The sequence below is a fragment of the Melospiza melodia genome, chromosome 13 (genome assembly GCF_035770615.1).
Source record: "Melospiza melodia melodia isolate bMelMel2 chromosome 13, bMelMel2.pri, whole genome shotgun sequence".
Taxonomy (NCBI): domain Eukaryota; kingdom Metazoa; phylum Chordata; class Aves; order Passeriformes; family Passerellidae; genus Melospiza; species Melospiza melodia.
The window spans coordinates 16,336,814-16,360,873 of record NC_086206.1 but is presented as its reverse complement, the minus strand read 5'-3'; the positions used below and the strand labels follow the sequence as shown (position 1 = coordinate 16,360,873).

The 24,060-nt window shown below is 49.8% G+C and overlaps 2 protein-coding genes across 2 annotated transcripts in view; both read left to right on the top strand.

The window, feature by feature from the left end:
* Nucleotides 1-2,703: 2,703 nt before the first annotated feature.
* On the top strand, nucleotides 2,704-11,942 carry CETP (cholesteryl ester transfer protein). The gene is made up of 16 exons (XM_063167569.1): nucleotides 2,704-3,016; nucleotides 4,001-4,115; nucleotides 4,881-5,015; nucleotides 5,777-5,847; nucleotides 6,630-6,717; nucleotides 6,810-6,879; nucleotides 7,154-7,214; nucleotides 7,810-7,901; nucleotides 8,520-8,699; nucleotides 9,041-9,091; nucleotides 9,427-9,594; nucleotides 10,918-10,985; nucleotides 11,082-11,124; nucleotides 11,212-11,281; nucleotides 11,600-11,685; nucleotides 11,780-11,942. The coding sequence occupies exons 1-16, from the start codon at nucleotides 2,872-2,874 to the stop codon at nucleotides 11,852-11,854; spliced, it is 1,518 nt and encodes a 505-aa protein (XP_063023639.1). The 5' UTR covers nucleotides 2,704-2,871; the 3' UTR covers nucleotides 11,855-11,942.
* Nucleotides 11,943-14,700: 2,758 nt separating this feature from the next.
* The window catches only part of NLRC5 (NLR family CARD domain containing 5), a 34,576-nt gene continuing 25,216 nt past the window's right edge, over nucleotides 14,701-24,060 (top strand). Inside the window, exons 1-6 of the mRNA XM_063168017.1 lie at nucleotides 14,701-14,741; nucleotides 17,663-17,812; nucleotides 18,728-19,028; nucleotides 20,361-20,423; nucleotides 21,563-21,628; nucleotides 22,048-23,797. Of these exons, the coding sequence (XP_063024087.1) occupies nucleotides 17,807-17,812; nucleotides 18,728-19,028; nucleotides 20,361-20,423; nucleotides 21,563-21,628; nucleotides 22,048-23,797 (2,186 nt within the window). The 5' untranslated portion in view covers nucleotides 14,701-14,741; nucleotides 17,663-17,806. The remainder of the gene's footprint in view (nucleotides 14,742-17,662; nucleotides 17,813-18,727; nucleotides 19,029-20,360; nucleotides 20,424-21,562; nucleotides 21,629-22,047; nucleotides 23,798-24,060) is intronic.

Sequence of the window (24,060 nt, the reverse complement as noted above, 5' to 3'; positions counted from 1 at the left end):
CTGCAGTGAGTTCATGTTCAGCTGCCTGCCTGGGAGGGTTGGACAAAGCCTGGGAAGTGTTGGGTCCATGTCTTGTGTCTGCTCAGTGGCCTGGGCTGCAGAAGAACTTCCCCAGTTTCTCACAGTAGCACTGAGAGTTGTATTTGCTGCTCTTTCAGCCTGGATTTGCCAGTGCCACAGAAATGCAGCTGGCTGCACTTCCAGCTCCAACCCAGCTGCCCTGGGCACCCTCAGCTGTGAAAAACCTGCCTGACCTAGGGCCACCTGTGAGAGCCAGCTTGTTTTTTCTTTTTAGAGGTTGTTATGGATGATACTGGTACAGAAGAGAAGGAATTGAGTTGGCTTCAGGAGAATCTGGAGTTGCAGTGGGGGAACCCTCCCCTGGGGTCAGGACATCACCCAAGGAGACTCCTTGAGGTTGAGAGCCCTCACTTTATCGTGTGATGATGGATTCCAGGTTACTGCTGCTTTCTAAAATTTTGAGAGTAACTCAGGTAATGCCAATTTCATTTGGCATCACAAATCTCTATTCAAACATTGCATAGCTTTGACTGATTTGAGTTCATAAAACAAATCTTGTTTGAATGTTATTTGTCTCAATTTTACAAACATCTAGGACAGATGGGAGCAGTGGTCTTTGGGCTGGCCCTGCTGCCATGGCAGGGCTGAGCTGCAGTTGGACCCTGGCAGTGCTCTGGGCCCATCCTGCTGATGGTTGCAGCCAGTGTACCTGGAAAGCTCTCAGGAAGCATCTGCAGGGTTACACCAAATGTTTTGGTCAATGCAGCACAAAGATTAATAGCACTGTGATGTACCTCTGCCCTGGACAACGTGGGGAAAAACAACCCCAGTTACAGGACAGTGCACAGCAAGGTGGTGAGTGCATGTGTGCGTGCACGGCCTCCAGATAAAGCCTTACACAGCAAGTATTTATCAAAACATCTTCCAGCATCCCCTTTGAGCTTGGATGTTTAACTTTTCTTTGGGGTTTGAATACTGCCCTGCCTCCTGCTAGCCAAAATTAACTTTTCCTTAGGCTTTTAAATCTGACCTGACTTGTCCCAGCCTGACCTTGCACTGGGGGGGGGTGGGCTCTGCTGTCCCTGCTGCCCTGGCCTCTGCCTGGTTACTCCAGGACAAGGATGCTCACAGCATCTCTGTGTTCCACATGCTTTTGCTATTGTAGGCAGAAAGGCTCCAGCCTTCCTGTTCCCACTGGAGGTCAATGCCCAGCAGTTCCCTGTTCACCTTTTCTCTGCGCTCTGCTGACAGAGACTCTGCAGTGTGCCGGGGCAGGGGGGCTGGGGATGCACTGCATCTACCAGGAACAGCACAGTGGGGCTGGGGTCTTGGGTTTTGTGCCTTTATCTACCCTGGTGGCAAATATCCCTGTGTCAAAGTGCCAGTTTTCCCTTTTCTCCACGCTGACGTGGATTGCTGCCCTGGGCTAAGGAGTGCTTGTGGCCTCCTGGGGCCTGCAGGATTCCCTTTATGCCAGGCACTGGCCACTGTACCCACATCCCTTAAACTGAGAGGACAGAAAATAGAGCTGTTAGATGGTTAAATCTCTTGAATTCCACTCCTTTTGTAGCATGGCCAGGCTCTGTGCAGCTGCCCTGGTCAGGGCTATCCTGGCCAGGCAGGGGGATGCTGTGGCAGCTGAGATGATGCCATGTGCTGCTCCAGCACTTGCTGCCTTTGTACGGTGTGTTTCCAACAATTATCTGCTCATTTGTGAAGCACTTTGGGCTGGCAGCAGGCAGTCTGTGCATGGCCACCACACTGCTCTGCTGCAGGAGCCCGGAGGAAGCCGCAGATGCTCGGCTTCCCTGGGGTCAGTGACCGGCAGTGCCTCCCGAGGGGTACCCGAGGCCGTTCACTTTCTCAACTCAGGAAGAAAACAGCCCGGCAGGGTGGGGGCTGCTGGACAGCGGGGACCCCGCAGGAAACGTGCTCAGCCTGCCCAGGGAGGATGAGGAGGAGCCTGGCACCTCGCCTCGCTCAGGGCGCTGCTCCTGCAACGCTGCCAGGTTCTCACCTGCGCTTCTCCCTCAGCCTGTTCTGGCAAAAAGGTTCAGGGGAGCTGTTGAGAGCCTCCTTTGTGAAACCACCCCGCTCTGCTTGGTGATTGGAGTTGTTTTGGGGTTGGGAGGGCCCCAGCAGCACAGCAGAGGTGCAGGAGGACAGTGGCACAAGGACTGGATGTGAACTTGGGTCTCTGATGTTCCCCAAAGAGCAGCTCAGAGTCTGGGTGCAGGGAAAGCTCTGCCTCAGTGGGATGGGGGCAAATCAAACTGTTCACAAACCCAGATAAGAGGCAAAAAACATTCCAAGCCATGGAGCTTTCCAGGAGATGTGGGTTCACCCAGTGGGAGCAGGAAACACCCCTGCCCCAGGAGTGTGCCTCAGTTTCCCCCCAGTGTGCGTAAAATCAGTGAATGATGTAGGCACCTTTCAAACAGGGCTTTGCTGGAGAATTACTGCAGGAATACAAAATAAAGGATATTTCTGCATGAATTAAAAATGCTGAAGTGGCTTGGGGCAGCATGTGAGGCTGCTCCCTTGATTTATCCTCCTCCACTCTCCATCCCCCTCCACCTTTCCCACCCACCCTGGTGTGTCCATGTCCTGAGCTAAAGCAGTCTTGGCAGCAGCACCAAGCCCTGCAGCCCAAACTCCTGCTGAGGGAGGAAGGCAGCGTGCAGCACTGCTGGTGTGAAGGAAACTATAGGAAGATTAGGAAATGTGTGATGGGTTTTGATAAGTGGAGGAAGCAGGTCATGTCCTGCTGCGAGTGGGCTCTTCTGGGGGTATGAAAGCAGCTCTGCCTCCGTCCAGAATCACTTGGTGCTCTCTCTGCTCTGGCTGAGGATGTGCTGGGCTGGCAGGATGGTGCTGGGCACCCTCAGCATCCTGCTGGGGCTTGTCCAGGCAGCAGCAGCCTGCGAGTTTGGGCCCTTTCCCTACAGAAGCACCGGGATCGTCTGCAGGATGACCAAGCCCGCGGCATTGCTGTGTAAGTGCTGCTCCCTGGGGCTGCCTTTGCCCCAGCTCTGCCAGAATTCTGGGACACATCAGCCCAGGGAGGGGGTTCTTGCTTCCCTGCCTCTTGTGTGAGCACCTGCCTGCAGCACAGGTTAAAGCATGAGCAGGCAAAGGAGCTTGAAAATTGTTCACATCTCCTCTCCTCAGCCACAGGATTTAGTGCTGTTCCTTTGGGCTTGGCATGATGAAAGAGCTTGAACAAATGTGTGCTTGATTTCTCTCCTCATTGCAATCTCATCTCTTGGGGTCGGTGAAACAGGTTCTCACCTGCTGTGGGGTTATTTGCAAGGATTTGGGAGCTTTGTGGGGGAAGAAGTTAATTCTTCTGTGTGGGTGGGAACATCTTGTCCTGTCCCATCTGACAGAGGTAGATGCAGAGAAAGGTGTATTCATGCTGGGCTGAACTAACAGAGGGTATTTCTGTTTTTTTTTTTTTTTTTTTGTACAGGAAGGGAAAATCCTGTACAAGGATGTGCTTGAGGTTGTGGCTGGAATGGGTTGTGTAACATTAGGGAAATGGGCACAGAAACTTTTTCAGAATTTTTTCTTTGTAGACCCCAGAGCTGACTGCAATACAAGTAAGCAGAAACAAAGCGCAAAGCTCTGGGGTAAAGTCAGCAGCTTGTGTGGGGTAAGGATGAGCACAGCCTTGCCTTTCCAAAATCTGCTCCTGATGTGTGTGAAAGCTGGCCACAACTCCCTGGGACAGCTCCCACTGGTGGCTGTCGAGCCACACACGCTGCTGTCCCTTGCTGCCATCAGCTGTCACAGTTAGGGATTTTAATTTTTTAAATTTAATCTGAAATTACTTGTAGTGCTTCCTGAATCCAACACAAATGCCTTGGATAAAAGCCTTCTGCAGTGCTTTAATCCAGAGAGCAGCTCTGGCTTTGCAGCCAGGACAGATTGCAGTTGGACATCTCTGCCATTTCTTCTTCTCTGCCATTTCTTCCAGTGAACAGGGAAACAGCCCAGGTGATCCAGGCAGCCTTCAGGAACGCCCAGTTCCCAAACATCACCGGGGAAAGGTCCATGAGGCTGCTGGGCAGGGTGGCCTATGGGCTCAGTGGGTGAGTATGTCCCTGTGTCTGTGCCAGGGGAGGGATGGGGCCCACAGGGGACCAGGAACTGCCCTTGGAGGGAGCTCTGATCCAGCAGCTCCTGGGGAAAGCAAAGCTCTGCACTGGGGCACACACTGGTTTGGATCTAAGCCTCACAGACAATTTGCATGTTAAGGTTTAGGCTGCTAATGTGTTATTTTAGAGTTATTTATTTTTCCAGCTGAGTGGGAAGGCAGCGTGTAGAGCTCATTTCTGACAATGGGGATGGGGAGTAATGTCCCTGTGGCCACCGATAGCAGATGGTGCCCAAGGCACATGGAGAGGCAGAGGGGAGCCATCAGGGTGCCAGAGCCAGCCCTGTCAGCAGGATGTCACTTGGCTGTGTTTGTGACAAACCAGGCTGAATGTTGCTGTGTTATTCACTTTTATTTGGGGAGCACAAACCCAGGGGTGTACTCAAAGAACAAATTCTGCACTCACAGAACAGACTTCCTGCCATGACCACAGCTGCACAGAGCACTGCAACAAAACGGTTGCATTGTTCCCTGTTTCCTGTTTAAATCATCCCAAAACCTTGTATCCAAACATTGCACAGTGCACCAAGGCTGAGCACAAGCATCACAGTCACTGTCCTTGTCCCTGGCCCTGGGATTTGCAAAAGCTCCAGAGTCTGGCCCTGGAGTCCCTCAGAGACCCCATCCCTCAGGAACAAACCCAAAACAATCCCAGCACACAGCTCTGGGCTGGGACAAGCTCTGTCTCTGCTGTTTCCAGCATCCAGGTCAATGACTTGTCCATCGAGAGGAGCGAGGTGGAGCTCAAGGAGGACAATGCCATCCACATCTCCATCAGGAATGTGACAGCCTTGTTCAAAGGGACTCTGACCTACGGCTACGCCGGGGCCTGGTTGTGAGTATGGGGCTGGAGCTGCTGAGCTCCATTCTCAGATCTGCTGCTGAGCTTCATTTCCAGCTCTGCTGCTGCCCCTGGCACTGGCGCATCGGGCTGGAGCTGCTCAGTTCCTCTCCCAGCCCTGCTGCTGATTTCCACTCCCAGCCCTGCTGCTGATTTCCACTCCCAGCCCTGCTGCTGAGCTCCATTTCCAGCCCCGCTGCTCTGCTCCACTCCCAGCCCTGCTGCTGAGCTCCATTTCCAGCCCCGCTGCCCATCTCCCCTCCCAGCCCTGCTGCTGAGCTCCCCTCCCAACCCTGCTGCCCATCTCCCCTCCCAGCCCTGCTGCTGCCCCTGGTACTGTGGCAAAGCCCAAGCGGGGCTGCTCTCCTCAGTCTCTCTGGCCACTGATGACTGCCTGAGACAGGATTTTATACTCCAGCAATGCTTCTCAGCCCCTTCTTGCTTTCTGCCTTTCTGTCCTCTCCTTGCATGACAAGACCAGGTGGCCAAAGCACAGGAGCTGACTGAGTCTCTCTGCTTTGTTGCTCTGTAAACTGAGTGGGTAAAAAAAAGGGGGGGTTAATGCTCCAAAGTGCCACTAAGGCAGGAGCTTGCAATGATTTAAAGCCAGAGTGTCTGGGATGGGCTGGGGTGTGCTGGGGGTTGGCCCATTGCAGTGCCAGGACAGCTGTGAGAGGTGTTAAAAAATCCACATCTCTCAGGGAGAAGCTGCTCCTGGCCCAGGTTCCTCAATGTCCCCTCTTCTGCCATTACAGCTTGCAGCTTTTCCATTCAGTTGATTTTGAAATTGAGTCTTCCATTGACCTCCAGCTAAATATCAATCTGAGTAAGTATGCTGCAACACCCAAACATTTTGCAATAGGAATAAATTCCCTCCTCACTCTGGTTTGTGGGTTGCATGCACTGTCATGTCAGGGGACAGCTGATCCCTGCTGGCAGGAGCCAGGGCAGCTGGCAGGTATCCAGATGAAGAAGGTGCCTGGCAGAGCAGCTCAGCTGGAGCTGTGAGCAGAAACCATCCAGGTGCAGGGCAGCCCCACCTGCCCCAACCTGGCAGCGTCTGGAATCTTTTGGAAGCATCCCTGGGATGTGGGGAGCCCTCTGCAGTGGTGCCCTGCTCCAGCTCCTGCAGTGTCACAGACATCTTTTTACGAAAATCCTTTCTTTGGGATTTTTTCTTCCTGAGAAGCTGAGAGGTCTCAGGGACAAAATGTAAACAATGGTTATCTGCTGCTGTGGAATGCAACAGGTGGATCTGGGATTGGTCTCATGTGGATGTTTATAATTAATGGCAAATAGCCCAGCTGGCTCGGACAGAGAGTCTGGGACAGCTGCCTTTGTTATTCATTCTTTTCTATTCTTAGCTTAGCTGGCCTTCTGAGAACCTTTTCTTCTATACTTTTAGTATAGTTTTAATGTAATATATATAATAAAATAATAAATCAAGCCTTCTGTAACATGGAGTCAGATCCTTGTCTCTTCCCTCATCCTAAGACCCCTGTGAACCCTGTCACACTGCAGTCTCTGCAAAGTGTACTCTGCCTTCTCCTCTCAGTAACAAATCAGCTAATTTTTGGTTTTTTTCCTTTTTCCTTTTGTCCCATGCAGTGTGCCAAAAGGACCAAGTGGCTCCTGATGCTTCAGACTGCTACTTGACTTTCCACAAACTCACACTCCACCTCCAAGGAGACAAGCAGTGAGTCTGACCCCTTTCAACACTGAGATTTATTGTCCCCAAATGCCACCCACCCAACGTGCAGACCTCACTGTGCTCCCTGTCTTGCACAGACCTGGCTGGCTGAAGCAGCTCTTCACAGATTTCATCTCCTTCACTCTGAAGCTTGTCCTCAAGAGGGAGGTAAGATAAGATCAGCCTGAGGACTGAGGGAAGCCCTCTGTGCACGCCACACAATTTCTTGCCCACAAGACCGCAGCAGTGACATGTTAGTGCTCATGAAAAATAAGACAAATAAATGGAATCCACAATAAAAAAGCAGCTTGGGCAAAGTGAGAGCTGTTGCTGACCCTGAGGCTGTCAAGGGATTCTGACCAACAGCCCCTAGACCTCAATGAGGCTCAGCTCTGCTCTATCATGCAAAATCCTAATTTTCCCCCCTTTTTTCCTCCTGTAGGTGTGCAAGGAAATAAATACTGTTGCTCAGACACTGACAAATTACATACTTGATTTAGCAGGTAAATATTCTTGGTTTTTCTGCTTTCTTTTTTTATGTGCAGCTTTTAATGTTTGAGTGGTAGCCACATCCATCAAAAATGTGTATGGGATCCCAAGCCCTCAGACAGCAGCAAAATAAACCTTAATAAAGTTATGTTTGGATTTTTCTGCATCAGGTTGACCTTTTAGGATGATTGCATAGATTCAAAGACATTTCAATTGATAAAGAATTTCTCTTCAGTATGTACTGATCAGCTGTGCAGGATGCTGCAGGACCAACGTTAGCTAGAACAGGAGCAGGTACTGCAGGATTAGGCATGAGGCTGTACACCATCTGGAGATTTCCCACTCCCAAATATCAGGGGAAAGGAGTGCAATGTAAAACCGAGCATGATTATCCAAATTTCCCAGGGAAGAAAGAGAGTCAGGGAGCTGTAGCAGGATCAGTGCTAGCATCCAAAGGAGTGGGAACCCTTGTCCCACCCTGTGTTCCTCATAACACCCCTGTCACCCCCTGCACCCAGCCCTAAAAGTGACTGTCACAAGCCCTCTTTTGACTGTCCCAAGCCCTGTTTAAGGTCCTGTTTCTGTGAGGTTTTTGTGTTTTTCCTGCAGCCAATTTTGTCCGGGACGGGGACATCGCTGTCGATATCTCCCTTGCATCAGATCCTGTCATAAAAGCAACATACATAGAGTCCTACCACAAGGTAAAGGAACCCTAAAATACCCAAGGCTGCTTAGACACCAAAGGTTTTCTGGCCATGCTGTGCTCTGCAGGGCTTGGAGGGGCTGGTTTTGTGGGGCTGTGCTGCAGCTGGGCTGATGCTCCCTGCTGCATCCAGCCAGGCCTTGCCTTGCCATGGCAATGCAGGACTGTCACAGACATCTTTTATGAAAATCCTTTCCTTAGGATTTTTCCTCCTGAGAAGCTGAGAGGCCTCAGGAACAAAATGTAAACAGTGGTTATCTGCTGCTGTGGAATGCAACAGGTGCATCTGTGATTGGTCTCATGTGGTTGTTTATAATTAATGGCCACTCACAGTCAGCTGGCTCGGACTCTCTGTCTGAGACAGAAGCTTTTGTTATCATTCTTTTTCTATTCTATTCTTAGCTAGCTTTCTGATGAAATCCTTTCTTCTATTCTTTTAGTATAGTTTTAATGTAATATATATCATAAAATAATAAATCAAGCCTTCTGAAACATGGAGTCAGATCCTCATCTCTCCCCTCTTCCTGGGACCCCTGTGAACACTGTCACGCAGGTGTTGGCTTTTCTCCTGTCCCCCTGCTGCTGGCTGTGGCCAACCCTCTGTTTTCCTTCCCAGGGCATTGTGCTGTACAGGAACAGCTCCAGCAGGCTCAGTGACTCTGTTTTCTCCCCATCCCTGCTGACTGAGTCCAGGATGCTTTACTTCTGGCTGTCCGAGCACAGCCTCAGCTCCCTGGCTGCTGCAGCCTTCCTGGAGGGGCAGCTGGTGCTGAGCCTCAGAGGGGAGAAACTCCAGGTCAGTCCCACAGGGGTGCCCTCCTTGCCCCATACATCACATTTTGGGGAGAAAGTGAACAATTCACTAAATGCTGTGTTCTGGTGAGTGCTGGTTTCTGTAGAAGGTGGAAATCTCCAGTCAGTCGCTTCATGTGGTCCTGGAATTGGTGCCCTCTTATCAAGAGGGCAGAGTTATTCCTTGGAGGGATAACAGCAGCTGATAGGAAACTTGTCTGCTGAATTGTAGAGGGATGTGATTTTCTGGGGGATCACTGGGATGGGAACAGGCTGGGCACAGCCCCCCAGGAGCAACCACAACCTTTTGCTTCTTCACAATCTCTTTCTGGTTCGTTTCTGAAGGAGCTGTTTGAGATGGAAGACTCAGAAGTGCAGAGGAAGGCAGTGCAGATGGTAACTTTTTGTCCTATTCAGAGCATTGCATGCCAAATCAGGGAATTAGAGATTAATTCTGTTGCATTGTAATATCTTGGCTCCTTCCCTTGGCAATCTGAGTCTTGGGTGGGCCGAGGAGGAAAAGAGGGGCTGATGGAGAAGCAGTTGTGCTTTGCAAAGGGGATTTATCCATCTTCCATGCTGGTTTCCAGTTTCCCTGAAACCTGGCAGAGTAACTGGGCTTGGGTGAACAGAAGGAGGACCTGGGGACAGCAAAAGGAATGCAGCTGTGTGACAAGCTGGCATGAAATTGGTGTGGAAAAAGCCTGACTCAACTTCTGCTCCTTATTCAGATTTTCCAAGGCACCTCCTACAATGACTCTGTGGCCAAGGTGTGGAGCCTCAGCCAGCCCCAGATTTCCTTCCAGCCCGAAGGGACCATTGTGAGGTCCTTGGTAGCAGTGGAGATCAGAATCCTGCTGGCAGGAGAGGAGCCCCTGGTGGCCCTGTACATGGAGAAGGTCAGTTCTGGCACCTCCTGGCTCTGAAGAGCTTGGGACAGGCTCTGTCCAGGCCAGCACCATCCCTGGTGTGCAGGGAGCCCTTTGGCAAGGGTGGGTGGGTAACCCAGGGCAGGGGGAGAAGGTAAATCAGTTTATTTTGACACTCCCATGTGTTCCTGTGGCCTTTGAGGCTGGAAATGGTGACAGTGACCCACTGTCAGTGTGCAAGGTGGCCAAAGCAGCAGAAAGCTCTGAGGAGCCCCATTAACATTTCTCTGACACGGGGTAATGCCACTGAGATGTTTTAGGAGAAAGTGAAGACACCATGGAATGTAATTATTTTGAATTCTCCTTGTACCCAAATTCTAGCTCCACATTAAGAGTACAGCTGTGTCAGAAATGGACAAGAAGCTCTGAAGAATGTGGAGCTCAAAATAGAACTTTTTCTCTATGTGATCCTGTGTGAAGGGTCCTGATTACACTGTGTTTCACCCCAAACTGCTTTACAGTGAATCTAAAGAAGCAGAAGAAAGAAATGCCAACAGCTTCCCTGTCAGGTTAACATCACAGGAAAGCAGTGTGTTTGTCCAGTCTTGTAGCTGTGGGCTGAGACAGACACAAAACCAGTCCAAATCCCTGCCCATGGGTTGAGCACACTCAATTTTAAAGGTTTAACCACAGCTGAGAATAATTCCCTCAGCAAGTATCCCATGTTAGCAAGGTGTTGGAGGAAATATGTATGGCTGTTTCTTATGCCCCAAATGGAATCTTGAATACATTTCAAAGATTGCAGAAACACTGGACTAGAGGGGATCCCCAAGACTGTGACTCCCAGGATGAGATCTGCTCCTGGACTGCCAAAACCCTGGTTGTGGTCTGCAACTGCATCACAAAATGTTCCTCTTAAATTAGTGTTTACATGCAGACAACAGCAAGACAATGAGCCCAAGTGGCCAGAATTCAGAGACTGCTGTCTTTTTTTAAATTTGGTTTGCATTGCATTGATTACCTGTTGCAGCCCTGAGGCTCTTCTCTCTACATCCAGTGAGAGGTTGAGATGGATTTCACTGGGAAAGAACACCCTACAAAGCCATTTCCATCCTTGTGCAGGATTCCAAAATAGCCAAAGTGCAGTGGATGAGCCAGCCTGCAGCTGCCGAGGCTGAGGGCATGAGGGGGGAGTTTAATGCATGCAAGGGGAGAAGGAAAGTGCTGCCCTTCTCTAGCAACACCTGGAGGCAAGGCCAAAAGGATGTTAAACCCTAGAAAACAACCCAAAATGTCCAAATGCAGCTCCTTGCTATAAAGCTATGCCTGAACCTGCTGTTCTTCTCTCTGCAGGAAATCACAGCCACCATCCAGGCTACCTATGCAGACAAGAAGCTCATTTTGCAGCCTGTGGACTCCAGGTTGGTCCTGTGCTCTCTTGGGAGTTGCCTCTTTTGGCCCATGTTTAAAAGCAGCACAAAGTGACTTTTCTTCCCCTTTTTTCCCCTTCCCTTCAGTGTAGTGATTAAAGTGTTTAAATGCACAGCTGATCCAAGTGGGGTAAGTCCTAAAAAAAGCATTCTCTAAGCCATTTGAGGCTAAACAATGTCTTTTAAAGCATTTTTGTATGAATTTTCTGTTTTTCAGGAGGACCCATCCATACAAAGCTTCCTGCAGAATATGATCTTGGCTGCTGGCATTCCAGAAGTAACTTCAAGTGAGTTTTCCTTTGGGGAAGTGCCAGCCTGCTCCACAAATTGTCTAACATCAGATCTCCTAAACCTGAGCACTGAAAAAACCACATTAATAATATAACTGGGAAGGGAAGGAACCACATTTGTGGTTTGAATTTCTGTTGAAAGCTGTTTGAAAATTCTGCTGGATGCACTGGGGGAATGAGGCACCCCATGTAAGTGGCTGGGAGAAAGGAAAAGTGAGTTTTCTGTCAGGCTGAAGGTCGTGGGACATTGGGGCACAATTAGCAGCAGCAATCCAGGATGGACATCCCTGTAAGTGGACGGGTTTGCTTCCACAGGTATTGGATCAGCTCTGACCTCCCTGCTGAACAGCAAAAGGCTTGATCTCTTTGACATCATAAACCCTGAGATCATTACCAGAGAGGTAAGCAGAGCTCAGACCTACCCAGCTCTCAAAGCCCTTTTGGGATTGTGGCAAGAACTAAAATAATATTTTCTGTTCTCTCCCCACTTTTTAGGGATATGTAATTGTGCAGCTTGACTTTGGCTTCCCGAGTCATTTGCTTCTTAATTTTCTTGAGAAAAGTTTGTAGAGCTCATCCCTTCACAAAGGAGCACAGGAACTTGTGTACAACCAGAAAAATTGTGTCTGCACCAATTAAAAGATGAGCTGCTTTAAATCAGTTTTGGTTGAATTTTATTTCCTTTTCCTGAGAAATGCTCTAGGCTCTTTGCAACTGTGCTTCCATGGAGCCTTTCTTCTGCAAAGATTTTGAAGTCTGCACCTCAGTCCACACATTTTTACAGGATCTTTAAAGGGTTTGTGTTCTTGGGAGTCAGGGCTGGGCTCTTGAAGAGCACAGGCTTTGGGTCAGCAGTCTCAGGAGGCAGCAGAAATGGGTTTTGCCATCTTTGGCATCTCTGTTGCTACATTTTGGAAATACAGCACCTTTCATTCTCATCCTGGGTTTTACTTCCACCAAGAGCCTCCTGATTTTGGCAGAATCCAGCAAGTCAACTGATATTAACAAACTCCCATCAAGCTTAGAACCAGTAATGCTAAAAGACCTGGACATGGCTGAAAAGAGTCAATGGGATGTGAATTTGCAGTGCAGTACAAGAACAGAGATCTCGTGCCCAGGGTAATTTCTTACAGACCCCGATGGTTCAGTGGAGAGCTCCAATCTGATAATGGCCATGTTGTTAAGACAGTGACAGCAAAGATGAAAAAAGCACTGAAAATTATAAGAAAACAAAAGAGATTATAAGAGGAAGTTTAAGTGTCTGGTTGAACATCAAGTTCCTTTTCCTTCCTACTACAGTGCAATAATTTATCTCAAGTGGCTCAGTTATTTTCCTGTACCAGTTCATGAGCTTTTTAAGTCTTTTCACTTGGAGGAGATCTTGTGTGATCAATACAACACCTGTAAAGGTGATCACATTACCAAAGGTAGAGATGATGTTCTCTTCCACCACAGAGCAGTATAAAACTTTAAACTTTGTCCCAGGAAGAGGCTGGGCTCCATTTCCTGAGCTCCTTGGGCATGGTGGTTGCTCCCTTTGCATTACCATGGATATAAACCAGGTGCCTCTGAGCTGCTTCTCTGTCACCCACAGCACCAGAGGCCCTTCCTTGTCCTGGTGCCTGCTGGGCTGGCATCCCTTGAGGTGCCCAGGCTGGTGGGGAGGAGGCTGGAGGGGCCTCAGGAGCTCCATGGCGGCCAAGGAAGGTGTGAGCTGAGACAGGAGTGTGTCCCAGCTGTGTCCCTTATTCAGGAGTGTGACCCAGCTGTGCCCTGAGGCAGCAGGAGCTGAGGGGCACAAAGGCAGTGATGCTGTGCTGTGACTGTGCCCTGGAAGAAGCCCTGGGGTGGTGGGCAGTTTTCTGCCTCCCTGTTCCCATCACTGCCAGCTGTTTCAGCGCCAGCCAAGGGCTTGTCCATGTTCCCTCCTGCTCTACAGCCACCAGTGCTCAGGTGACGTCTTCACCCCTTACACAGCAATGTCTGCTGTGGGACAATGAGGTCCTCTCAATGAGGACCATGGGGAGCTGGCTTCCATCAAGCCACAGCCCTTAAATGACATGCCACAGTAGAGGGATGTCATTTCATTAATGCTCATTAATAAAAAGGAAATGGGAGGAGAAAAGCACCCTTTTCCTGCCATGCAGGTGCCCAGTCCCACTGGGGCTGCTCAGTGGGGACTGGGCTGGGCTGCCCTTCCCTGGGGACAGAGGAGGACAGGGGAGCTGGGGAAGGACCTGAAGCAGAAGTTTGATGAGGAGCAGCTGATGGAATTGGGAGGATTCAGCCTGGAGAAAAAGCTCAGGGAGGACCTTGGCACTCTACAAATCCCTGAAAGGAGGAAGCAAGCTGGGACTCTGTCTGTCTTTTCCCCCAGGTGGCAAGTGACAGAACAAGAGCAAGCTCCCTCAAGTTACAGCAGGTGAGATTTAGGTGGGTTATTAGGGAAAAAGCCTTCATCATGTTGGGAAAATTGATCCACAAACACCATAGGTTTCGGTCCAAAAAGGAGAGAGTGGGGTCTTTTTGACTTTATTAGAATTAAGGGAGAGGCCATGGGGCATTCCCCCAGGATCTCTCGAATTTTTGGAGGACACAGCCTTCCTTTTTATCCCAATTTCCTGGCCACATTTCCCTTCTCTCTTTCCCCCTTGGCTGAGGTCTTTGAGAGGTACAGACCTCCAAATACGCCTGATACCAAAGTTTTCCCTCTAATGTATAACCCTCCCTTTTCATTTTTAATTCTTAAGGAATTTAGGGGTTTTTCTCCCCCATTGTTTCTTTCATCTTTCAATGTCTAATTTAATTTATCAGCAAACCTGAAGTTTATTTGTAAAAGCAAATATCTTTTTCCATTCGTCAATCTGCGGAATCCTTCCCATCGTTTCTTTTATCTCCCAGCGCCAGTTTTATCTACCAGCAGCCCCACAGCTTGTTTGTGAAGACAAATCCGCTATTCCTCTCAATCGAAAGCAGGGTCAGCCTGCGTATGGGTAGAGGTGAGATCCTCATCCCCAGCGCTGTACCCCTGGGTGGGTACCCGGCTGGTGCTGAGCACAGCAGCGCTCAGTTACTGAACTCGCTGATGTGAGAGAGCTTTTCTTTTAGAGATCCAAATTAAGTTATTGCAGGAGGGAGCAGCGAAGCCTCCGCTGCCTGCCGGGGGATCCCGAGCTGCCTCAGCGCCATCCGGGGGCCGCCTCCCTCCCCAGCGCGGCTCCGCAGCCCCACGTGCTTTCCCGGCAGGGCGAACGCTTTCGCTTTCGAGCGCTGCCGCTGTTCGGGGCTCGGCGCTGTCCCGGGTCCGCCGCTGTCCCGGGCTGTCCCGGGCTGTCCCGGGTCCGCCGCTGTCCCGGGCATCGCCGCTGTCCCGGGCTGTCCCGGGCTGTCCCGGGTCCGCCGCTGTCCCGGGCATCGCCGCTGTCCCGGGCTGCCCGCGGGGACGCAGCGGGGCCAGGTGAGCGCTCCGGGGAGCGGGGACGTCGCGCTGGGCACACCGGGGAGGGACAGGGCGAGGCGTCGTGCTGGGCACCCCACGAGGGTTTGGGGCTGGAGGTCTGGCTCTGCTCCCCAGCCCTGAGCTGTTCGTGTCTTGTGTGAAAAGTTGGAACAGAGAACCCACGAGGGTTTGGGGCTGGAGGTCTGGCTCTGCTGCCCAGCCCCAAGGTGTTTGTGTCTTGTGGGAAAAGCCGGGATAGAGAACCCACGAAGGTTTGGGGCTGGAGGTTAAAGACGGGATAGAGACCCCACCAGGGTTTGGGACTGGAGGGGAAAGCCGGGATAGAGAACCCACGAGGGTTTGGAGGGTTTGGGGCTGGACGTCTGGCTCTGTGCTCCCCAGCCCTGAGATGTTCATGTCTTATGGGAAAAGCCAGGATAGAGACCCCACAAAGGTTTGGGGCTGGAGGGAAAAGCCGGGATAGAGAACCCTCGATGGTTTGCGGGTGGAGGTCTGGCTCTGCTCTCCAGCCCTGAGATGTTCATGTCTTGTAGGAAAAGCTGGGATAGAGACCCCGTGAGGGTTTGGGGGTGGAGGTCTGGCTCTGTGCTCCCCCAGCCCTGAGATGTTCGTGTCTTATGGGAAAAGCCAGGATAGAGAACACACGGGGGGTTGGGGCTGGAGGGAAAAGCTGGGATAGAGAACCCTCGATGGTTTGCGGGTGGAGGTCTGGCTCTGCTCCTCAGCCCTGAGATGTTTGTGTCTTGTGGGAAAAGCCAGGATAGAGAACCCACGAGGGTTTGGAGGGTTTGGGGCTGGAGATCTGGCTCTGCTCCCCAGCCCCGAGATGTTCGTGTCTCATGGGAAAAGCCAGGATGGAGAGTGGGATGTGAATGCTGGAAAACACCTCCGAGGTTTGGAGTCCGAACTTCAGCCGAGCTGGTGGTTTGTGCTCCCAGGAGCAAGGTGGGCCCTGTGGTGGCAAAGTGGGGCAGGGCCTGGCAGGTGTCCCCGTGGTCACCTCCATCCAGCCCTGGTTCTGCAGAGTTCCCCCCACTCAGGGCAGGGCAGCTGGAGTCCGTGTGTCTGTCCGCAGACACGGGTGTTGCTGGATCTGGGTATTTCTTTTCTCTGATAAGTGAATTACAGCACAGCACAGTGTGTCATCTTGCCTTCTCTGGGACTTGGCTGCAGGCTCCATCTGGTTTTCCAATGCAGCTTCCTTGGCCTTCAGAGAAATATCAATAACATTTCATTGTGGCAGCCCATCCGATTAGATCTGGAGATCTTTCACACACAGCTCTATCTAGACATGGGGTCTTTTATCTAATCATTCACATCTGCTACATTATCACTTAAGCCTTGTTCTTATTCCAAGGGAAAAGCAACTTGTTTTTTCCTCTTACATGTAATGGAAGAGGTAATTAAATATTTTCTCATGTACCAAAATAATTGGATTTATACATGTGAATAGAAATATTCACATTGGAAGAGCCTTGACCAAAACTAACTCAACTAACTCTTAACTCCAACAACTATTGTTGCTTGTCCTGGTACCATTTCTTTGGACTACTCCTCAAATGCTTTACCTAAATTATCACCTAGCTATAGATTTTAGGCTTGGATGTTACCCTTCCTCTGTTCCGACTGGGTATTTTTGCTAATCTATCTGTTTTTACTGCAGATACATTTCAGCTGGGGAATTCCCAACTGGTTTTACTTTCATTTTGCTCAGTCTTTTGTTTGTTAAAGGCAGGAAGGACTTTGTGCCTGGGGACAGTGGTGGGTTAGCACGTGGGGAAATCAAGGCAGCAGGTTTTGTCCTCCAGCTTTGTTGTTTGGTGACCCCCACGCTGGTTTTGGTGCTGGTACTCTGTTCCTGGGCTCCTGGTAAGTGCTCTGTGCCCTCAGAGCGGGCAAGAAGTTGGTAGATTTGCAACAGGGAGTTTCACATTTCAGTTTAATTTTTTTGTGGCTGGGAGCAGCGCGAATGCCAAGTTGAGGAGGTTTAGTTCTGCAAAGTTTGGTAAAGACGGTTTTGCGTTTGAAGGGTCATGATCGAGGCTCGAAAGTTTCCTGGCTTTTCTTGGGAGGCTTTTGTGCTTCATTTTGGGATCAGGGGTATTTTATTGAAGGTAACTGCCAACCATTCTTGAGCAGAACAGTAGTACAGGAGCTGTGCAGTGTGGCTGAGCTTTCATTCAACTTTTGAGTGTTGCTTTCATCTTGAATATGAGTCTTTCGTTGGCGTGTATGAGTCTACTCTTTGTCTGAATGGCTTTCAATCTTCACTGGCATTAAGTGCTGATTTTATTAATTTATGTATGCATTTTTTATGGCTTTATTGAGTCTGTTGTTGTCTGGTATCAAATGGTGATTGCTTTCCTCTTCCCTTCCCTGTGGACACCAACTGCTGCCAGGTGCAGAGCAGGCTGAAATTTCCCTCCACCCTTTCTGCTGAGAGGTGCAGAGCTGGCACTGGGAGCTTTTTCAGCCCCCTACACTTGAAACTCCTTTGTGGGAGCTGTGCAGTCTCAGAGGATCAGCTTTCCACAGTTTTTCTGGTGTGACTGACTGCCTGACTTGAGCAAGAGGCTGCTGCTTCTGCATCAGCTTCCACAGAGGGGCTGACAGCAGCACAGTGGCACAGCCCAGCTCAAATCAGGCAGTGACACCAGGAGAGCTGTGATTCCCACAAAGTGTTCCTCTGAAGCTGTGTTCCCTTGCATCCTAGGGCACAGGGCTCAGTCCTGCATTTTCAGGAGACCAGGAGTGAATCCTCAAATGTCGAAACTTTATGGTCGCTGCTGGTTTGAGTGAGAAGGGACAAAAAGCATCAGAGCTGAGCCTTGGATCAAAGGCAGAGCTCCTAATTTGTGACCCACGTAACTGCCATGGCCTGGCATGTCTACATCAAGCTCTGTTGTCGTTATCCCCAGGCATCTGTACCAAGTGAGGCATGTCCCACGTGTTGGGGTGTGTCTGTGCTCTGAGACTGCCTCCAGCAGACCAATTCCCTGTCAGAATATGGAGGAGAAGCCACCTTTGCACTTGACAACTGGAAGGAGACTGATTACACAACCATGCAGGTAGGAGATGGTGTGTGTGGCTTTGTGGGAATGAAGAGGGAATGGAGGTGGCGTTGTCACCAAAGCAGAAATGGGCTGTTCATCCCCACAAAATGAGCAGCAAGAACAGTTGTCACCAAAGCAGGAATGGGCTGTTTATCCCCACAAAATGAGCAGCAAGAACAGTTGTCACCAAAGCAGGAATGGGCTGTTCATCCCCACAAAATGAGCAGCAAGAACAGTTGCCTGAGCCCTCTGTGCAGGGGTGTCCTGTACAAACTTTTGAGCTGGACAAGGAAAGCCAAATCTGCACACACAAGGAAAGCAAAACAAGGAATTCATTCACAGCTTCTCATGGGCCAGCAGGAGTTCTGCCATCTCCAGGAAAGCAGGGCTCTATCACATGTAATGGTGATCTGGGGGAGATGAACATCATCATTCTGACTCCCTGCCTTCCTCCTTCTTACCCCAGCTTTATGTTCTGAGCATGGCCAGGTGAAGTCACCTGTCCTGGCTGCGTTCCCTCCCAGCTCCTTGTGCAACCCCAACCATTTGTTGGTAGGGTGTTATGAGAAGCAGAAAACCTTGCCTCTGTGTAAGCACTCTTGGGCAATAACAAAAACATCCCTGACCTCCCCAGAGGTCCTGGTACATGTGAGAGATGTCTGGGATGTTTGGCAGATGGCCAATGCAGCAATATAGATGCCAACAGCTTCTCCCTGGCTGGTGCCAGAGAGATTGCCCCTGTCCTTCAGTGTCACTGTGATGGCAGACAAGGACTGCCATCAGTGGGCTCAGATCTCTAAACTCAGGAGTAAAGGTGAGAAATTCTAGGTTAGACCAAGGGGTCCAAAAGCAGATCAAGCCACGCAGGGCTGTGTGGGTGAACATCTCTTGCTCCTGTGCCCACTGCTGCCCTTTGTCTGCTGCCTGCAGCCCCCATTCCAGCCCGATGACCTGGATGTGGCAGCAGCTGTGGCAAGAGCCCGTCCCCAGCTGGAGGAGCTGCTCACCCAGTGCCCCGAGTGGCTGCTCTGCACTGCCCGGCGCCTCGTGCCCCAGGCAGCCCTGAGCAGCCTGGGCACCACCGCCAGCCCCAGGGAGAGAACATCCCTGCTCCTGGACCTGCTGCAGGGGGCTGGCCCTGCTGCCTGGAAGCACTTTGCACTGTCTGTCTGCATGGAGTATGACCTGCCCCTGGACCTGGAGGTGCTGCTCATGAGCTCTGCAGGAGAAGGTAAGAGAGGTCAGGCCAGTTTCCCCTGACCAAAGCCATCACCATCACCCAGTCTAGGCAGTGCCAGACCACCCAGACCACCAGTGCCCTCATTGCATGGCCTTGTTTTTCTTGCAAGCACAACTTCTGCCTTAGAAATGTAATTTGAGGTAAAAGTCCCCTGACATGAACAGGTTAAAACAATAAAAATTGTACGCCCCCCACCTCCAGTAAAGCTGAGATGCAATTTTTGGATGGATTTATTTGAAGGAGAAATACTCCAACCTCTTTGTTCTGCGGATTTTTAATTGTTAATTTTTAAAATGTTCCTGATCCAGAAAGGCAAGGAACGCAGAATCATAGAATTACCACACAAAACCACTTCTCCATATTCCTCGTTAGCAGAGGCAGTGGCTTTAGAGAAAATGAGTGATCCCTGGGGACCACGACCCGTTGGTGTGTGTCATCTTGCAAACTACACAGAGTGTGCACACCCTCTACCCTGTGAGGGCCTGGGGGGCCAGATAAGCTGTGCCTTTCCTTTATTGGGCTGCCTTTTATGGTGATTAATTAATTTCTTCTGCAGGAAGTCTCACAGGATGAGTCCTTCTCAACGGTGCTTTCACATTCTGTTGTAACTCTCATTGGTTGCATCAGCTGCGTGGATGCAACCCTTGTAAACAAGTGCAGCAGCAGCAACTTTGGCTGAGATGAAACAGGCAAAGACCAGACAACCATCAGGGAATGTGCATTGGTGGGGATTTCTCTCAGGACTGAAGCTGGAGCAGTTTTCAGTCTTTTGATACTGTGACATATCATAAAAGGATGTCTCTTAAGGAGCTGGCTTATACTGGTTTAACTTTTGTAGTAACAGCTGAGCATCACTAATCCCTCTGAAGGTGAACTGCTTCTGGCCATGCTGGGAGGGTTTTGTGGCAGCTTTGAGCTGTGCAGTGAGTCAGAAAAGGCCCTTGACTGGGCTGCCAGCTCAGCCAGTGGTTTGTTCACAGAAAACCCTTCTTTGCAGGGAAAGTAGGGCTTCCCTTTTGGGCAACAGTGTGGTTTTAGATCAGCCAGGGCTGCCCATACTCCGAGTTTGTTTGTGTCAGTGAGTGAAATTGTTTTTCTTCTGCCTTGAAAGTGAAACTAACTGTGCTGTAGAGTAACCTGTAAGGAAAAGATCAGATGGCGACTCTTGAACCTGGGTGTTTGCATACCTTATAGTGAGCCTTGGTTTGTGCCACTGTCTGTGTTGCAAGATGCTTGTCCTTTGTCTCTGGCCAGCTGCACTCCAAATTGCAAGAGCAGAATGCTCACATGAACCACAATTAATTTCCCATTTGACTCCTGTAGGTAACTTCAGCCAGACAGAAGAACCAGGCATAGACACGAGAGCCCAGTCATCTGTGCCAAAAGGTAAGGCTGGCACAGACCCTGGGCACTGAGCTCTTGGAGGTTTTATTCTCTGCTCGTGGCCTGGGCAGGGCTCCAAATGTCCAAATGTCCCAGGTGTTGACCCTCAGCACTGGCAAGGTGTGGAGAAGCCACTGCAATTTCATTGTTCTGTTCTTGGTGCTTTGCATGTGAACCTCCCCTGTTTTTGTTTTATTTCCCTGAATTTCAGAAAAGCCTTGCTGGCCCCCTGCTAAGGAACTCACTTATTTTAGTTTCTCTGCAGGAATCTCCCACCCACTGTACAAAATCCACGCTTTTTGCATTTATACTGTGGTCAGTTCATTGGGAGGTGGAAGAAGTTGGTTTGGCTTTTAAAGGAAGAGCAGAAAAACTATCCAGGTGTTGATCAAGCAAAAACCACTCCAGAGTTGTTAAAATAGGAGTTTAGGGGAACAGATAGTAGGGTTTTCTTCAGGGTGCATTTGGATTTGAGACTTTCCCAGCTGGTGCAGGTCATGGAGAGACACTTTTGCCTCTACTTTATGCTCAGAGACTTCTGAGTCATAGCACTGCAGATGTCACATGAATGTCTTGTGTGTCAGGTGCAGGTCTAAGATGTTGAAAAAGAACAGAAAAAAGTGACCAATGTTCTGCATTCAAACTGCTGCCAGCTGCTTTGTGTCCTACTGAGTGCATCTCACCAGTTGCTGGTGGAATGGAAATTTGAAAATAGTGCTGAAAGTTACTAAGACCAGTCAAAAAAGACATGTGCCTCTCTCAGCTCTGTCCATTCTTTCCATCTGACAGTCCATCATAAAAAACCAGGAAATGAACTACTATAAACAGCCCTGGGAATCTGTGGGCCCTGCATTCCCCAGGCACAGATATTCCCAGCCATGTTCCCCAGGATATCAAAGCAGTTCCTCTGCTCCAATCAAGGAACAGAGCCTCACCCACCCAGCAAAATCTCACCAGCGAGGTGCTTGTGGCCCACCTCAGAAGAAGCAATTCTGTAATCTCAGCCTGAGTTTACAAATAGCTTTGTCTGTCCAGTTTTTCCTCTCCAGCTCCCCAGATGCTTTGCTGGAGAGTCTTGCCCAGTTTAACATGCTGCCATTCAAAATGCTCTTTTGACGTGGTTCTGACCTTTCCATTTCCAGGCTCTGCTTGCCCTCACCCTTGCAGCATCTCTGGGAGTGACAAAGATGCCAAACGGAGAAGGCTGGGTATGTGGATTTTCCAGAAGCTGTGCTGGGCTTCTCTCTGAGGAAAGGATCTATTTAACATCCCTGCAGAAACACCCAGGAAATCAACTTCCAGCTTTAGGAGGCCAGCATGGGTGAAGAGGGAGCTGGTGAATAGGGAATAATATGCTTAATACACAGATAGTTAATTTTCATCTTAGAGATAGTAAGATTTAGTTTTCATATAAAGCTGTCTCATCTTTTTCCTGAATGTTCTTCTTTGGCCCCTGTGAAAAATTAGGAAGAAGTTATTTTCAGGAGTTCAAAATTTGTCATTTCTACCCAGCAACCTCTGATCAGGGCCATTGTTTCTCTGTCTATAAGTGGTTGTATTTTGGATCTGTGGTGACTCACAACTAACTTTTTCACCCTCACACCCCCTCTGTTGCCTTCTCTCTTAGATGCATGTGTGAACTACAGGCATCTCCTCATCAGTTCCATCCGCCAGAGGTACGGAAGCAGGAGAGCAGCAGAAGCACAGGAGCAAACACAGCCACTGCCTTTCAACCAAACCTTTGTCAACGTTGTCATTCATCAGAGCAAAGCTCCTCGCTTTAAAGAGAGACCAGAGAAAGCCCAAGAGGGCCTGGCAGGTGCTGCTGAGGCAGAGGAATGTGCAGATACAGCTGTGAAAGTGTCAGACCTGCTCTGCAGCGAGGCCCCGTCGCACACGACCAAGGTGATCTTTTTGTTTGGGAAACCAGGGATAGGCAAGACCAGGCTAATGCACAGGATTTGCCAGAAATGGGCAGAAGGTGTCCTACCTCAGTTTCTCTTCACTTTCCTGTTCGAGTTTCGGCAGCTGAATTTGTTAAAGAGGAAATTGACCCTGAAGGAGCTTTTGTTTGACATGTTCCTTCAGCCGGAGGACAGCCCTGACGCCGTGTTCCAGGGCCTGCTGGAGAACGCCCAGCAGACTCTGATCATCTTTGATGGGCTGGATGAGTTTGCAGCCAACATGGACGTGTCGTCCTCCTCTAAGAGAGGCCCAGCTCTGACCTCCCCTCTGTCCATATCCCAGCTCTTTGCAGAGCTCTGCCATGGGAGCCTCCTGCCTGGATGCACAGTGCTGGTCACCAGCCGCCCCAAGAGGCTGCCTGACTTCTTGTTATGCACAGTAAGTGTGTTGGCAGAAATTGGGGGATTTGACCATAAGAAGGTTGAGGAATATGTCAGCCACTATTTCTGTCAGCATTCATTCCGAGAACGAGCTATTGCTCACGTGAAGAGCAGCACCAAACTCCTCAGCATGTGCCTCATCCCTGCCCTGTGTAACATTGTGTGCATCTGCTTGGAGTATCTGTTCCTCAAACACCAGATGAGCGTGGAGCTTCCTCAGACCATGACACAATTTTATATCAAAATGTTTCTCATCTTCCTAAACAAGCAGCAAGGAGACTGTGCAGGTGATGAGGAGACTCAGGTGAACTGTAACAAAAAGGCCATTTTGGGTCTGCTTGACCTTGCACTGAGAGGCCTGGAAGAGAAGAAACTTGTATTTTATGTCCACGACATTCCTGAGGATGTGAAGGAATTTGCTTCCTTGCATGGGTTGCTGACTGTCTTTGAGGTGAAGACGAGTGGCACCTGCCCAGAGGCTGGCTATGCCTTTGTGCACTTGAGCCTGCAGGAGTTTTTTGCAGCACTGTGTCTCATGGTGAGCAGGAGGGTGGACAAGAACTACCTGAAGAAGAAGTTCTTCTTGAAATCAAAGTGGACTTTAAAGAATGAGACAAAGACTGAGTTTATGGAGAGTTTTCACATATTTCTCTCAGGTTTGTCATCAAGAGAGTGCAGGACATTCCTCATGCTGCTGGCAGAGCAAGATGAAGCTTGGGTGCAGGAAAAGCAGAATGTGATCCTGGAATCTCTCAAGAAACTGGCAGCCACTCATCTGTCAGGGCCTAAGGTCCTTGAGCTCTGCCACTGCACTTTTGAAACACAAAACCTCAAGGTAGCCCAGCACATTGGGAGCCTGCTGAATTTCAAGTATGAGTTTAAAAACTTCAGACTAACAACACTGGACATGTCGGCTTTGGTTTCTGTGATAAACTCGGGCCAGGATTTGATTTGTTTGGATTTTGCAGGATGTCTGGTGGACACTGAATGTTTGGAGGTTCTGGCTGGCTGTAAAAATGTGGAACACTTGAGGTAAACACAGTGAGTGCTGTGAGCTGCTGGGTGGGGAGAAGGGATTGGGAGGTCAAACCTCAAGTTTGTTCTAGGACAGAGAGAGAGATGATGTGAGAAAATTTGATCAGAACAGCATCGCTTCACTACTGCAGAAATGTATGAAATAATGAATTTATGAGTGATTGAAGTATAATAAGGTGATAAAACCATTCTGGCTATATTTTTATTTGTTTTTCCATTTTGATTAAGGTGAACAGCAGGGTAGTTAATGCACTAGATAA

Coding starts and splice junctions, on each gene's coding strand:
- CETP (XM_063167569.1), top strand. CDS start 2,872: ATGTGCTGGGCTGGCAGGATGGTGCTGGGCACCCTCAGCATCCTGCTG. Junction 6,718..6,809: donor CACCTCCAAGGAGACAAGCA/GTGAGTCTGACC, acceptor TGTCTTGCACAG/ACCTGGCTGGCTGAAGCAGC. Junction 6,880..7,153: donor AGCTTGTCCTCAAGAGGGAG/GTAAGATAAGAT, acceptor TTCCTCCTGTAG/GTGTGCAAGGAAATAAATAC.